We start from the raw sequence: 13,040 nt of genomic DNA on the forward strand, positions 1-13,040 counted from the left end.
ATTCTCTCCCAGGAGATGTTGCTGGGTGCCAGGGGGGATGGAGGGGAATGTTCTGGAAGGTCATTAAGGCCTCCAAAGCCACAAGCACCAGCTCTAATGGGTGTTTCTCAGGCAGCAAAGTCCCAGGGTGTGGGAGTCCTCAGGGTCCAACTGGCACCCCTGAGCTGCTCCTGGTCCCCACAAAGCTTTCAGGGTCCCTAAACTCTGGCCCTGGGTCCCTGTTGCCGCAGGTCAGGTGGCACCTGGAGCAGGAGGAGCTCCTTTGGAGTTCCTTTCTGAGCCTCCCTTCAGTCAGTCCCCGGCCCTGCCCCCACGCCCATGTCAACGCCCAGCACTACTCGGGGCTCCCAGCCCATCCAGGGACACACCCCACTCGCGGCCTCCTGAGCGGCTCTGACGGACTCACACGTGGGGAGGGGAGACAAGGGTGCCAGGCCAAGGGTCCCAGACAAGGGTCACCTGGGGGGGGGCAGGGGAAGGGCCTTAGACTGACCCCCTGAGCAGCTGGGCGGGGTATGTGGGAAGAGGGGCGCCTTGCTGGAAATCCACATGCGTTTTCAGAAGCAAACAGAGGTAAAAATAAACCCAGGTGACTTTGCAGAGATGGAGCCTTGGGAGCTCTGGTCATCTCTGGCTGGCCGGATACAGGTGGTATTAATAGGGCTGCGGTGTGGGTTCTGAGAGCAGCCTCGCCTACAATTAGGGGACTCTGCAGGGGCTGCAGCAGCCTTGGTGAGGAGGGCAGGTGTGGGCCCTGGGGTGAGGAAACACGTTCCTCCCTGACAGCCCGAGGCTTCCTGCCCCAGCTGGCCGCCTCCTGCACAGGTCCGGCAGTCGCCCCAAGCCCCGCCGTCTGTCCTGGCCTCGTCCATGGGACGGGCTGGCCAGTTTCTAGTATCCTGGCTTCTCACTTGCTGTGTGATCTTGGGCAAGCTGCTTGCCTCCTCTCTGCTCCCGTCTGTCCCCATGGGATGAGATACATGGCGGGGAATTCTGCCCAGTCCTTCCTGTTTTTCTCCATCTAGAAGCTGTCTCTGAGGGGCCACTTAGTTCAAGCATCCATTAGCACTGACTGAGCGCCGTTGTGGGCTGGACCCTGCGCAGGGCTCCAGGGCCCCTGACTTGACTAGGACCACTGTCACTGTGGCCTGGGTGGCGGTGGGGAGCCCCTGGCTACCTGCACCCTTTCATCCATCTGCGAGGGCAGTGGGAGCGGTTCTTTGAAGCACCTGGACTTCTGGCACAGAAGGAGGTGGGGTGCAGAGGGGGACAGGTGTTGGGGTGTGTGTGTGTGTGTGTGTGTGACAGTGGATATAAATGTGACAAAGGGCCAGGGGGTGTGGGTCTGGGAGCCTCAGAGGACAGAGCTGAGGCAGATGTGTTTCTGGGGACCTGAGTCAGACATGGGGCAGGTCCAACCAGAGGGAAACAGGCATGGTCTTGGCGGGGACAGAGGTAGCTCCAGGGGTAGGAATGGGTCTGGGAGACCACGCTGGGCCAGAAGGCAGCTGTGGGCCCAGGGCACAGGCAGGTATAGGGATGCAGTGTGGGTGAAGGGCAGCCGTGGGCCTGTAGGCAGGTGTGGATCAGGGCAACAGGGACCCGGGGGCCTGGGAGTCCAGGCGTGGGTGCTGGGGTGGCTGTGGGCCCCAGGCTCCTATGGGTCAGGACGGGGGATCCAGGCACAGGCTGCGAGGGGGACAGGAATGAGCCCGGGGGAAGGGCAGGTGTGGCCAGGGCGGGGAGCCTGTGGGCAGACACGGCTGGGCTGGGCTGGTGCGTGTCCCCACAGGCGTGTGCTGGAGGCGGCACGGAAGGCCAACCAGACTGGCCACTTCTTCTGGATGGGCTCGGACAGCTGGGGCTCCAAGATCGCCCCTGTGCTGCACCTGGAGGAGGTGGCCGAGGGCGCCGTCACCATCCTCCCCAAGAGGATGTCCGTGCGAGGTAGGCCTGGCAGCCACAACGGCGCGCCCACCACCCACCCCCCGCTCCGTGCACCCCACTCTCAGCGTCACCCTGACGGGTCCTTCTTATCGTCCCCCCCCACTGTCCCTCTCCAGCTCCTCGTCTTCCTGCGCCCTCTCTTCTTCCTTGGCTCCCAGCTTCTTTGTGCTAGGGTTCTGGGCTGGGAGGCCTTCCTGGCCACACTCGTCCCAGTGGGGTTAGAAGCCACGCTCAGGGTCCTTCTTTCTCCTGTCTCAGATATTTGTGGGTGTTGGGGGTGGTGGCAAGTACAGGAGACTCATTTATCAAGACTTCTCCTTCACCCCCATATACTCTCATCCCTTCTCCCATCTGGGACAGAAGAAGTGAGACCCCTGCCCCACTGGGAGTGTGTCCTCTGCTAGAAGAGCCCTGGGAGCTGCCAACAGGCTGCCATGATGGGGTAGGGACCTCCCTGCAGAGACCTGCTGGGCCCTGGGTGGGCCCTTACTCCTGGGACAGAACTCAGTTGCCCTGGGCAGGAACAGATTGCTCTGGCTGGAGCCTTGCTGTGAGTGAGATGCGAAGTTCCTATTAAAGGTCCAGTTTGGCAGGGACCTCACTGTCTTCCCCACAGTGGCGGCAGGCTCCCAGGGGCTCTTCCCCTGCTCTCACTGAGGTCAACAGACATCAGCATTGATGGAGTTGGGAAGCCTGCAGACATCTACCTCCACCAAACTTTCCAAGAGACCGAGGTCTGAGTAGGGGAGGGACATGACCATGTCCTCTATTCACCCCGAGGCAGAAGGAACACAGGTGCCAGGAGTTTCCACACTGCCCCTCTCAGCTTCAAGCCATAATAAACACAAAAAAACAAAAACTATGGCTCTTGGTACCCACAAATGCCAGGCCCCATACAGACATCTCATTTAGTCTTTCCAGCAACCCCACATTTAGTAAGTGAATACATTAAGGCTCAGAGAGATTAAGTGCCATTTGATGGCAGTAAGTCACACATACTTGCTATTAAGTGGCAGAACTAGAATCTGAACCCAGGACTTGCCATACAAAGCCCTTTTCTCTCTGGGGCACCAGAGAAACCACGAAAGCAGTGGTTCTCAGCAGGGGGTGATTTTGATCCCCAGGGACATTTGGCACTGTTTGGAGACATTTTTAGTTGTCATGATCAGGGAGTGGTGCTTCTAGTGGGTGGAGGCCAGGGATGCCGCTCAACATCCTGCAATGCCCAGGACAGCCTCCGCCCGCCATCGGCCCCCCGCTGCCAGCAAAGAGTGAACTGGCCCAGCATCACTAGTGTCCAGGTTGAGAAAGTCAGCGTTCCACCAGTGCCAGCGCCTCCCTGACAGCTCCAGCGGTCACTGAGCCTCCACTGGGCCCTGCCACCAGCAGGAACTCGTTGCTGGGTGAACTTTTAGGCTTTCGGGTCTGTTCCCAGCAGCTTGGTCAACTGTGGGTCAGAAGGCAGTTGGGGGAGAGAAGGCCTTATTCACCCACCAGCCTGCCAGCCTGGGTCCGGGTTTTCTGGGCTTAGAGCAGAGTTGATAAGTCCTCTGGAGCATTCGGAGAAGGAGACTGCCTCAGTGAGCCATGGGGAAGTTCTGGACTGGAAGGAGGACGATTCAGGCTCCTGTCTTGCTGTGTGACCTGGGCCAGTCCCTACACTCTCTGGTTCCTTCTCCTCTTCAGAACCAGAGAGCTCACGTATTCCCAGGACTGGGCGCCGACCCCCCGCCCGCACCAGCCTCTCTGCTCTCATCCCAGGACCTCCAGGTGATTCCTTCTCCAGGAAGTCCCATATTAGCATTTCGGTAGTTAAGAACCAGCGCAAACACCCTCATCCTGTACTTCTTCCATAAAGGCAGCCGTTGTTTGATGACACAGGCTCCCCCTGGAACTCAACCCAGCTCTTTTCACCAGGAAGGAAATGAAACGTCTCACGTTTCCCCCTGGGTCCTGGATCAGAGGGTGCGCTCTTCCTACCCTCCTCATCCGCCCGAGCCTCGTCTAAGCGGCGGGAAGAGCGGAAGGGCTGGGGGCGGGTGGAAAGAGGGGCGCCGGGTCCTGACATCCTGGTTCCCCGCCAGGCTTCGACCGCTACTTCTCCAGCCGCACGCTGGACAACAACCGGCGCAACATATGGTTTGCCGAGTTCTGGGAGGACAACTTCCACTGCAAGCTCAGCCGCCATGCGCTCAAGAAGGGCAGCCACGTCAAGAAGTGCACCAGTGAGCTCGCGCGGGGGGCGGGGCCAGGAGGCGGCGGTGCAAGGGGCGGGGCCGGGAGCACGGGGTCGGAAAGAGCCAAGAGAGGCGGGACCAGGAGGGGCGGGGCCGGGAGCGGGGGTGGGGCCAGGAGGGGCGGGTCCAGGACTGATTCCAGGTCCAGTGGGTGGGCTCTCTCAGGCCACCAGCCTTCGGTGACGCTGCTTATAGGGGAAGGGCCTCCTGGATCTGGGCAAAACCGCCCTCTGGCTGACCACCTTGGGCTTCATCCGGACGTCCATATGGCGAGCCCACAGAACTGACTGACCCCAGCTGCCCCATGCACCCTGCCACTCACTGGTCTGAGCGTCTCTAACTCCTTGAGGGTCCCGCAGTCACTCTACAGACATCAGTTTGACTCCCAGAGCTTGGCCCTTTTCTAAGCATCTTGGATGTAGCAGGGAATGAAAGCCAAAAAGCTCTTGGCGTTTTTATTCTAATGGGGAGACAGACAATAAACAAGATAAAAAAAGTAAACTGTAGACTATGTCAGAAGGAAAATGTGCAGTAGAAACAAAATAGATAAGAGTCTGGCTTCCCTGCAAGGCAGCGTTTCAGCAGAGCCCTGAAACGGGCAGGGAATGAGCCGTGGGAGGATGGGACGACGGGCCTCTCACAGATTGGAAACAGAGACTCAGAGAAGGTAAGTAAAGGGACCTGAGTTCCCACAGATGGAAGGCAGTAGAGCAAGATGTGGACCCAGAACTGAGCTCTCAATCCTCGGCCCGCTACTGTGGCTGCCTTGGCGTGTCCACATGGATATGGTTGGATGTGGGTCCTTGTGAGTTCTTGGTCTGCGTAACTCTGCAGCAGGACCTGGTGTCAGGGACCTTGGGAGGGCTCTGGGTAGCCCTCAACCTGAGCCAGCTGTGCCCTCTCGGGGCCTTGACTTTCTCATCTGAAAGCCAGCCCAGAGGGTGTCTGGGGATGCAGGTGAGAAGGCTGATGGGAGGCACTTCGTAAGATGGTGGCTCTCAAGCCTGGCTGTGCCTCAGCATCTCCTGGAGCTTTTAATACTCTCCTAGGTCAGAATGGCCATCATCAAAGGTCTACAGACAGTAAAGGCTGGAGAGGCTGTGGAGAAAAACGAACTCTCTTGCACTGCTGGTGGGAATGTAAATTGATACGCCACTATGGAGAACAGTCGGAGAAGGCAATGGCACCCCACTCCAGTACTCTTGCCTGGAAAATCCCATGGACGGATGAGCCTGGTAGGCTGCAATCTGTGGGGTCGCTAAGAGTCGGACACGACTGAGTGACTTCACTTTCACTTTTCACTTTCATGCATTGGAGAAGGAAATGGCAACCCACTCCAGTGTTCTTGCCTGGAGAATCCCAGGGACGGGGAGCCTGGTGGGCTGCCATCTATGGGGTCACACAGAGTCGGAAACGACTGAAGTGACTTAGCATAGCATATGGAGAACAGTATGGAGATTCCTTAAAAAAAAAGCTAGGAGTAAAACTACTATATGACCCAGCAATCCCCCTACCGGGCACATACCCTGAGAAAACCACAATTCAAAAAGACGCATATAGCCCAGCATTCATTGTGGTGCTATTTACAATAATCAGAACATAGAAGCAACCTAGATGTCCATCAACAGATGAATGGATAAAGAAGTTATGGTTCATATATACAGTGGAATATTACTCAGCCATAAAAAGAACAAATTTGAGTCAGTTCTAGGGAGATGGATGAACCTAGAGCATGTTATACGGAGTAAAGTGAGTCAGAAAAACAAATATCATACATTAACACATATATGGAATGTAGAAGAATGGTACTGATGAACCTATTTGTAGGTCAGGAGTAGAGATGCAGACCTGGAGAAAGGACTTGTGGACACAGCAGGGGAAGGAGAGGGTGGGACGAATTGAGAGAGAAGCATTGAAACGTATACATTATCATATGTGAAATAGACAGCTAGTGGCAAGTTGTGTCTAACACAGGGAGCTCAACCCAGTGCTCTGTGACAACCTAGAGGGGTGGGGTGCAGGGTGGGAGGGAGGTTCAAGAGGCAGGGGATGTATGTATACTTATGGCTGATTCACGTTTTATGGCAGAAAGCAACACAACATTGTAAAGCAATTATCCTCCAATTAAAAAAAAAACAACAGACCTCTACCAGGGCCTCACCCCCAGACCCACAAAGCAGAACTTTGGGAGTGGATTGTTTTTCAAGCTCTCCCAGTGTGTATTTAGGGCTGGGAATATCGGGCAAGAGCAGCTTTGTTCACATCCAGTCACTTGGGGTTCTTTTCAAATGCTGATGCTTGGCTCCTAGCCCCAGACATTCTGATGGAATTGGTCCTGTGTGCCACCAGGGCACTGGGATTTTTAAAAAGGTGCCCCGGGTGGTTTACTGTGCAGCCAAGTATGGGAACCACTAGCTTAGAGGGAGAAGTGGGTGATAGGAGGGGAAATGGTGTGTGCCCCAGGTGAGGGGAAGGCTTGAGCAAAGCAGGAGAGCCTGGAGTGAACGCGGGGTGGTCAGGAAGGACCGAAGGACAGCATGTTCCAGCTGACCTGGATCCTTCCTGCTGCCTTGGAAGCCCCAGCAGGGACTGGTGAGGGTCCTTGTGTGGCCCCAGGCCAGGCACAGTGAACTCACCCATGTCTGGGTAATGTGAGGGGTGGGGGAGCTGTGGGGGGGAACATTTGTGGAAGCTGAGACCACCCTGGATGAGGGGAGGCAGCCCTGTCTTCCAGTGGCCCCGCCCAGGTTTGAGCTGAGCTGGTCCCTTGGAAGAACATCTTAGGCCAGGAGGGCCGGGGTGACACCCATGGACTATGGGCTTGGGACTCGGTACCTGTTAGTGCGTCAGGGGCTGGGTCGGACTCTGCTTCCTTCTGGCTCTGTGACCTGGGACAAGTAACCTGAGTCCCGGAGAGGGCAGGGAAGCCAACACCCCTCTCAACAGGTTGTTGGGAGGATAGGTGATGTGTTTGAAGGGTATGAAGAAGCTGGCTGAAAAATGATGCATATGGTAAGTGCTCATAAAATGGTGATTGCTGGGGACTTCCCTGGCGGTCCAGTGGTTAGGACTCTGTGTTACCAATGCGGGGGGCGAGGATTTGGTCCCTGGTGTGGGAACTAAGACCCTCTATGCCTCAGGCAGAGCCAAAAAATAAATAAAATAGCCTACTTCCAAACTTTCTTTAAAAAAAATTCGTGGTAGTTGTTGATAGAGAGGAAAGGGGAAAGGTGGGATTTAGATGCAATTGGGTAATTTAACAGTTCAAGTCTGTCGTAAGGATTCTGTTAGCTGTAGGATCCCCAATGACAGAGGACAGCATCATATTGTTGCACCCATTTTACAGAAGAGGACACTGAGGTGACTGGTGAACATTGCAGTAATAGAGAATGGGCAGAACTGGATTGGTACCCAGGCGGTTTGGCTCTCCCGCCTGCCTGTCCTGCCGCCTTCCCGTCCATGGTCCGAGCCCCTCTTCTTGCTGGCCCTCAGCCAGCCCTGTGTTCTCCACCTGCCTCACTCTCTCTCCCAAGCCTAGCTTCCCACTCACTCTCCCAGGATGCTGGCTGTCCACGCTGGTGGCGTTGGGTGGGTCCACTCTGGTCCCTTCGATGCTAACAGTTTGGATACTTGGCCTCTGCCTGTCAGTCCCACGGGCCCTGCTGCCCTGCCCACGATCTCACTGGGAGCTCCTGTGTTCCCCTGCCCTGTGCTCTGCCAAATCCATGCCTTCCTGCCCCAGGACGAGAACAGGCCTGGTGACCTTCCGAGAGGGTGGGAAGGACCATCTCATGCTGGGGTCTTACACTTGGGAAGATCTGATTCATCCTTCAGAATCTGAAGGTGTTAAATTGAATTCCCCTCCAGACTAGGATTTGACGGCTAGTTGTTCTTTGGGAGAGGATCCCAGGAAACTTTGGTTGCAGAGGTAAGGAGGCCATCAAGGGTGTAATACCAAGCAGGTCACCCCGCGAACAGCTGGAGCTTTACTCCCCTGGGGTCTCTGGGGACAGAATGAAGCATGCCTGCCAGTCATCCCACTGGAGGTGGGAGGGAGCCGGGGTGTGTGTATACCAACTCTCATCAATCTTTTTTAAAAAACTGATCAATTTTAAATTGTTTCTTGGCTGCACCATGTGACTTGTGGGCTCTTAGTTCCCCAGCCAGGGATTGAACCTGGGCCCTGCCAAGTCCTAACCACTGGACCTGCCAGGGCATTCCCTCCTGCAATCATTTAAAAAAATTGATTATTTAATATTTTTTTGGCTCCACTGTGTGGCTTGTGGGATCTTAATACTCCAACCAGGGATTGAACCTGGGGCCCAGCAAAGACAGTGCTGAGTCCTGACCTGGCAGGGGAGCCCCTCCTGTCAGGCGTTGCTGGCTCTCCCTGGAGGATGTTAACCCTTCAATGCCGTGTCCAAATGGCAAAGAGGGCTTCTGTGGCCAGAGAGCCTCAGAAGAGCAGCAGATACTGGCAGTCTTTTGGCAGATATTGGGCTGTCTGTGTGTTAGACGCTTAGTCGTGTCCAACTCCTTGCGACCCCATGGACTGTAGCCCGCCAGGCTCCTCTAGTCCATGGGGATTCTCCAGGCAAGAATACTGGAGTGGGTTGCTATTTCCTTCTCCAGGAGATTGGGCTGATGTGTCTCAAAATGGCAAGGGGTCGTGGGCACCCGTTCTTTCTCAAATGCACAGCTGTGAGAGTCCCCCTTAGCGGGGTGTGAATCCTGGTGCTACCACTTTCCTAGCTGTGTGACCTTGGGCAGGTCATCTCTTGAGGCCTCAGTTTCCTCATCTGTAAAATGGGAATCATACTACCCACTCCCATCCCTTGATCCCCATCCTGAGCAGAGCTGCCTTGCTCACAGTTTCCTGGGGAAGGAGGGGGAAGTTGTCTGCAGGAAGCACAGGAAGGTGGCCTGCGGCCTGCCCCCCACCTGAGCGAGACAGGGGTCATTGAGCGGGCGTCTCGGCAGCTGTCAAGGCCTGTGGGAGGGCAGCGCCTGCTTCCCTCCTCTTCTCCTGGCCCCTCCCTGGGAGCCTGCAGAACAGGGTTTGGGGATTAAAGCTGTAAACAAGGCAGATGTGGCATCTGTCTTCTTGACAGCTCTGCCAGCCAGGTGATGGCTGAGCGGAGGAAGGTCTGGTTTATGAGGAGATAGGAGAATTTACTGCCTGCTGCTCCTAGGGGCTGGGAGCTGTGAGAGGGAGGGCGGCTGTGTGGCTGCTGGGGATGTGTGGGGAGGTGCCAATCACCCAGCCTGTGTTAGCAGCAGTAACAATAGTAACAGCTGATATTTGTATAGCGTGTATTACATGTCAATTTCTGCTCTGATATTTTGCACTTACTCTCCACAGCAACCCATTTTACAGATGAGGAAAGTGAAAGTGTAGCCGCTCAGTCGTGTCCGCCTCTGTGACCCCATGGACTATAGCCCTCCAGGGTCCTCTTCCATGGAATTCTCTAGGCAAGAATACTGGAGTGGATTGCCATTCCCTTCTCCAGGGGATCTTTCCAACCCAGCTGTCAAACCTGGGCCTCCCACATCGCAGACAGATTCTTCACCATTTGAGCCCCAGTGGAAGCAAAGGAAAACTGAGGTGCAGAGAGGCTAAAGATTTTCCCAAGATCATTCAGGAGTAAATAGCAGAGCTGGGATTTGAACCCTGGCCATCTGGCTCCAGGGATGTCCTGCCTCAAGCCAGCTGATGTCCCATCCCCAAGGCCCTCCTGGTTCTTGCAGCCTGGCTTTAACAGTTTTTTTCACCTCTACACTCCTAAGGGAACTGGGGAGAGGAAGGAAGACCCACATTTGGGATTACCTACTATGCGCCAGGCTGTGCCATGCATTAGGGGAGCTCACGTTTGCTCAAGCCATCAGCCATGTGGTGGCCAGAGGGGTCCTGAGCCCTTCCCCTCTGTGCTGTTGCTCACTTGTTCAACTGGAATTTTCTCAGGCTGACTGTGCCCCCAGCCCTGTGCTGGGCTCTGGACAGGAACAGACCTGCCCCGTGGAGCTCCCCCTGCCGGTGGGAGACTGTGTGGCCTCGCGGACGGTGTACACGATGGTGCGGTCCCAGTGGTCAGAGCCGAGGGCCTCTGGAGGCTTAATCCTGAGACAGGAGAAGACAGATCCAGGAGGCCTCCTCCTGGAGAGAAACTGAGAGTGCTGGGAGACCAGGGATGTGGCATTTTTAAATCAGGAGGCCCAAAGTCCTCACCGAGAAAGTCACTGGGAAAGAACTTGCCAGGCAGAAAGTACAGCATGTGCAAAGGCCTTGAGGTAGGCTCAGGCCTGGCAGATTGAGGGAGCAGTGAGGAGGCCCACATGGCTAAAACAGAGGGCAACAGGTAGCAGCTGAGGTCCAAGGTACGGTGGGCTGACACAGTGTGTGTGTGGGGCCTGGTTGGCCATTAGTAAGGTTTTAGTCATTATTAACACAGAATGAGACAAAGCCATGGCAGGGTTTGAAAAAGGATTAGCGTGATAAGATTTATGTAATAGTGGGCTCATTCTGGCTGCCTTCTGGAGCAGAGCCAGAGACAAGTTTGGGGCTGTAGGCTGGGGTAGGAGGTGATGGGAACCTGGAGCAGGTGGTGGTCGTGGAGATGGTGAGGAGTCTGATTCTTTATCAATTTTGCAGTGTGGCTGCAGAGTTTGCTGAAGGATTTGCGGTGAGAGAAAGATGACAGAAAATCAAGGAGGACTCTGAGGTTCTTGGCTGTACTTTGAGATGGGTGGGGGGGAGCATGGAGAGTCAGGCTGAGTCATGGGGAGATTCCTTGGAGAGGTGGGTGCAAAACCCAGGCTGAAGTTGGTCAGGAGGAAAATGGAGGAGAGAAATTGATGATGAGTAAGTGAGTAAGGACCGCTCTTCTGAGAAGTTTTGTTGTAAACAGAGAGAGAGATGCTAGCTGGGGAAAAAGCGGGGTCAGGAGAGGGTTTTGTTTGTTTAAATGGGAGACATTAGAGCATATTTGTATGTTGCCAGCAAAGATCCAGCAGAGGAAAATCTAGAAGCTGCTGGTGGGAGAGGAAGCATGGCTGGGTGAGGGGGGAGAAGGGACATCCACGTGAGGGGCTGGCTGTGAGTGTGGCCCCTAGCTCTTGGGCTGGGGGGGGTGTTGCAGTCTCAGAACCAGTAAGGGGAGAGAAGGGCCTTCCCTCGGAGCTGGCCTGTCCAGGTGCCAAGTGTGGACTCTGCTGCACATGTCACTCTATTCTAATGGTCCCTGGAGCTACCCTCATTTCAGACAAGCCAACTAAAGCCCAGAGATACTATGCAACTCAGCCCATAAGAGGCTGTATTGGGGTGGGGAGGGGAACAATGTTTCAGGCTGCTCCCATCTGGCCGGACATCCACATCCTGTTTCTTGAATTTGGGTCAGTGGACATCTGGGGATACATTCTTTGTTTTGTTTGTTTGCTTTTCAAAAGTCATTTCTTTGGTGGTGCCGGGTCTTACATGTGGTAGGCAAGGTCCTTTAGTTACAGCACGTGGAATCCAGTTCCCTGACCTGGGATGGAACCTGGGTCCCCTCCACTGGGAGCTCAGAGTCTTAACCACTGGACCACCAGGGAAGACCCTGGGGATACATTCTTTGTTCTGTTTGTTTGCTTTTTAAAAAATCACTTATTTGGCGGTGCCAGGTCTTAGCTGTGGCACGGGGGTCATTTAGTTGCAGCATGTGGGTCTAGTTCCCTGACCCGGGATCGAAACTCCCTCCACTGGGAGCTCGGAGTCTTAACCACTGGACCACCAGGGAAGACCCTGGGGATGCATTCTTGAGGTCAGACTCTCAGGGACCCAGGAGTTCCTTGACGATTTCTGAACTTTGCATTTTCATTCAATGGCCATCCAGAAGTGGTCTTTACTGATTGTGAAGACAGCTTCTCTGCTCCTGTGATTATTTGCAGTTGGAAATCAATGTCACCACCAGGATTTCAGCTTCTGATGTGTTTTCACCCTGGGATCTTCCTGGGACAGAACCACCTTCCCTCAGAAGGGGACTGGGGCTGGCTCAAGGTTGGGGAGCCCTGGGCTGTACCACCCATGAGAGCCCAAAAGGGAGCACCTGGGAGGGAGTCAGGAGCTCCCCTCTCCCCCTTCACCTCCCTGCCCCGAAGGTGCTGGTCGTTAAGGGCCCATGAGGCACTGGGGCTAGCTCAGGGTTCCCCAGGATGAGAGCTGACACAGAGCTGAGGCCAAGTTTGGGAGAACAGACCTGGGGTAGAGGGGACCAGGCTGAGTTGTTTAGAGGTCCCCTAACCAGAAAGTCCCTTTGACAGCAAGGAGATCAAACCAGTCAATCTTAAGGGAGATCAACCTTGAATATTCACTGGAAGGACTGATGCTAGAACTGAAATTCCAGTATTTTGGTCATCTGATCCCAACAGACAACTCATTGGTAAAACCCCTGATGCTGGGAAAGATTGAGGGCAGAAGGAGAGGAGGTTGTCGGGATGAGATGGCTGGACAGCATCACTGATGCAATGAACATGAACTTGGGCAAACTCTGGGAGATGGGGAGGGACAGGGAGGCCTTGCGTGCTGCAGTCCATGGGGTTGCAAAGAGTTGGACACGATTGGGCGACTGAACAACAGCACCAACCAGGAAAGCAGGTGGCTTGATGGAGGTTGAAAAAGGGGAGGGGATGGCAGACACGGTGGGGTGGGTGGGGCTGAAGAACAAGGGTGCCGCAGATGAGGAGGGGGAGCCTGCTATGTGACTTGGCGGTGCCGAGCAGGCCCAGGTGATGGAGCAGGACATGGGGGTAGGACCTGGGGACCCTAAGAAAAACCTGCATGTTCCAGGGGGGTGGCTCAGCCACAGGTGGAGTCAGGAAAGG

The 13,040-nt window shown here is 55.2% G+C and overlaps 1 protein-coding gene across 1 annotated transcript in view; it reads left to right on the top strand.

Moving 5' to 3' along the window:
* Window positions 1-13,040, top strand: part of GRM4 (glutamate metabotropic receptor 4) — a 114,656-nt gene that overhangs the window by 77,839 nt on the left and 23,777 nt on the right. Inside the window, exons 5-6 of the mRNA XM_055571681.1 lie at window positions 1,793-1,947; window positions 4,032-4,172. Of these exons, the coding sequence (XP_055427656.1) occupies window positions 1,793-1,947; window positions 4,032-4,172 (296 nt within the window). The remainder of the gene's footprint in view (window positions 1-1,792; window positions 1,948-4,031; window positions 4,173-13,040) is intronic.

The sequence above is a fragment of the Bubalus kerabau genome, chromosome 3 (genome assembly GCF_029407905.1).
Source record: "Bubalus kerabau isolate K-KA32 ecotype Philippines breed swamp buffalo chromosome 3, PCC_UOA_SB_1v2, whole genome shotgun sequence".
Lineage (NCBI taxonomy): Eukaryota > Metazoa > Chordata > Mammalia > Artiodactyla > Bovidae > Bubalus > Bubalus kerabau.